Source organism: Zingiber officinale, chromosome 9B (assembly GCF_018446385.1).
Source record: "Zingiber officinale cultivar Zhangliang chromosome 9B, Zo_v1.1, whole genome shotgun sequence".
Classification (NCBI taxonomy): Eukaryota; Viridiplantae; Streptophyta; class Magnoliopsida; order Zingiberales; family Zingiberaceae; genus Zingiber; species Zingiber officinale.
The window spans coordinates 92885680-92888068 of record NC_056003.1 but is presented as its reverse complement, the minus strand read 5'-3'; the positions used below and the strand labels follow the sequence as shown (position 1 = coordinate 92888068).

The following is a 2389-nucleotide window of genomic DNA, read 5'->3' as shown; positions in this document are numbered from 1 at the left end:
CACAAGGGAGGTCATCCCTAAAGTTGACCTAGTAAAGGTGACTAAGGCTCCAAAAAAACCAAATAAAGTCACAAAGAAGGTTACAAGGGGAGTTAGCCCTAGAAGTGACCTAGTAGAAGTGACCAAGGCTTCTAAGAAGCCTAGAAAGGTGCTTAGGAAGGTATTTAGGGAAGTTATCCCTAGTGAGTACCTAGAGCATCCAAGGAGCACCAATAGATATTGAGTTCCTAGGAGCATATTCTCTACACCCTAGATGGGTTTAGAGAATGTCAACTCCAATTGGAAGGATAGTTAACCCAAACATGGTAAAGTTGATACTTGAGAGCATTTTCAAGGTTTTACTAACCTTTGAAAATGAGAAAGATTATTGAGATACTCTTTGAAAGAGTAAAATGTGTAAAATTGGAGAACAATATAGGGGAAAATCGTCTAGCCTACTCATAGCAGTATATACGGGAGAAACTAAAATTTATAGAGAGATGAGTCACCTGATACATCTTAGGTTGGGTGAAGGAGGGTTCATCAATCTCATTATGGCCAAATCGTCTGTAGCAAACAATGTCAACTACCACATCAGAATGGAATGTTTGTCGCCATTCTGCAGCAAGCTCACAAACGTGAACAACAGCTTCCATATCATCTCCATTCACATGAAAGATAGGAGCATTCAAGGCTTTGGCAACATCAGTGCAGTACTGAGAAGACCTTCCAGATGTAGGATCAGTGGTGAATGCAACCTGATTGTTGACTACAATGTGAATTGTTCCACCAGTAGTGTAGTTTGGGAGGGCACTAAGATGTAGAGTTTCATAAACCACACCCTGTCCAGCAAAACTTCCATCCCCATGGATCAATACACCCATGTTCTTTGTCCTATCAATATCATTGGAGTAGTATTGTTTTGCTCGTGTCTTCCCAACTACAACTGGATCAACAGCCTCCAAATGACTTGGATTTGCAACTAAGGATAAATGAATCCTTTTTCCACCTCTAGTTGGCCTATCATATGAAGTACCCAAATGGTACTTTACATCACCAGTTCCAGTGTACAATCCTACTTCCCCATCCACAGGTTTTGTGCCACCACTGAATTCACTGAAAATCTGGCGCAAAGGCTTCCTCACAACATTGCCCAACACATTTAGCCTTCCTCTATGAGACATCCCAATAACAATACTCTCCACCCCCATGTCAGCTGCTCTATCGAACATCTCCTTCATCCCTGGAATCAGGGTTTCCCCACCTTCAAGGCCAAACCTCTTTGCAGCAGTCCACTTGGTAGCCAGAAAATTCTCAAACTCAGTGCTCCAAATGAGCCTATCAAGAATAACTTCACGACGTTCTCGACTATAATTCAGTGGTTTCATGGTCTCAATTTTGCCCCTCAACCAATTGCACTTCTCCCTATCAGGGACGTGCATGTACTCATATCCAATGTTACCACAATATGCCTGCTCCAGCCTGTTCAAGATTTCACGGAGAGTCTGCACAGGGCGATTCTCCGACAAGAAGCCGGCCATCCTCCAGACACCAAGGAAGAACTCCCTATCCAAGTCCCCTTCTGAGAATCCATAGAAACCCAAATCCAAATCATCAGGGACTTCACGCACTTCCAATCCCAAAGGATCCAATTTAGCCTTCATGTGGCCATTGACCTGGTAGGCCCTGACCAGCAGAAGCAGCCGCATGCTCTCCTGGATGGTCCGGCCAGAGATACCCGGCGAGGTGGCGGCTTGGCCTACAAAGTTCCTAAAAAAATTATCCCACGACTCATCGACACTGTTAGGGTCGGCCTCCCAGGCCCGCTGAAGCTCCTCCAAGTAGACACTACTAGTGCCGTCGAGGAAACTATCTGACAACCTCGAAAGTGGCACGGGACGAGGGATCGGAGCAGTAGACTCAGCCTTGCGCAGTAGGGTACTGGTGCGGAAACCCCGGGACGGCGGAGGGGGCACCAGTCCGGCCCTCGCAATCAGATGCGACGATCGAGCTATGTTTCTTCCAACTGCTGACCTAGCCACTCCTGAGACCGCCCTAAACCAAGCCATCGGGAAGAATATCTTGAAGAAGGCACAGTTCACCACGAGTAAAAATGTCAACTTTTTCGCAGAGCAGCCTCCGATCTCGGTTAATTCGATGCTGTCTGTGCAGGTACTGTCTCAATCTCTTACATTGGGATGATGAAACCACACTTAAATATTGCTAGGTGAAACGGAGCAAGCGCCAGATCCAATACAAGAGCCATTCCTTGCCAGCCATCGATACAGTCTATAGTTGGAACAAATCAATTGAAACATACGTGTACGGTAGATAACGTGCAATTGCTATGGTAATCTGTTTCGGTAGAGACATGGGATCCTTGCTACCCTTGTTGTTTGACCGCGGTTAT

General features: G+C 45.9%; 1 protein-coding gene across 1 annotated transcript; it reads right to left on the bottom strand.

Moving 5' to 3' along the window:
- Positions 1-409: 409 nt before the first annotated feature.
- Positions 410-2142, bottom strand: LOC122024795 (2-oxoglutarate dehydrogenase, mitochondrial-like). The gene has a single exon (XM_042583501.1). It carries the CDS (start codon positions 2046-2048, stop codon positions 435-437), a length of 1614 nt encoding a protein of 537 aa, XP_042439435.1. The 5' UTR covers positions 2049-2142; the 3' UTR covers positions 410-434.
- Between the last annotated feature and the right edge of the window lie 247 nt (positions 2143-2389).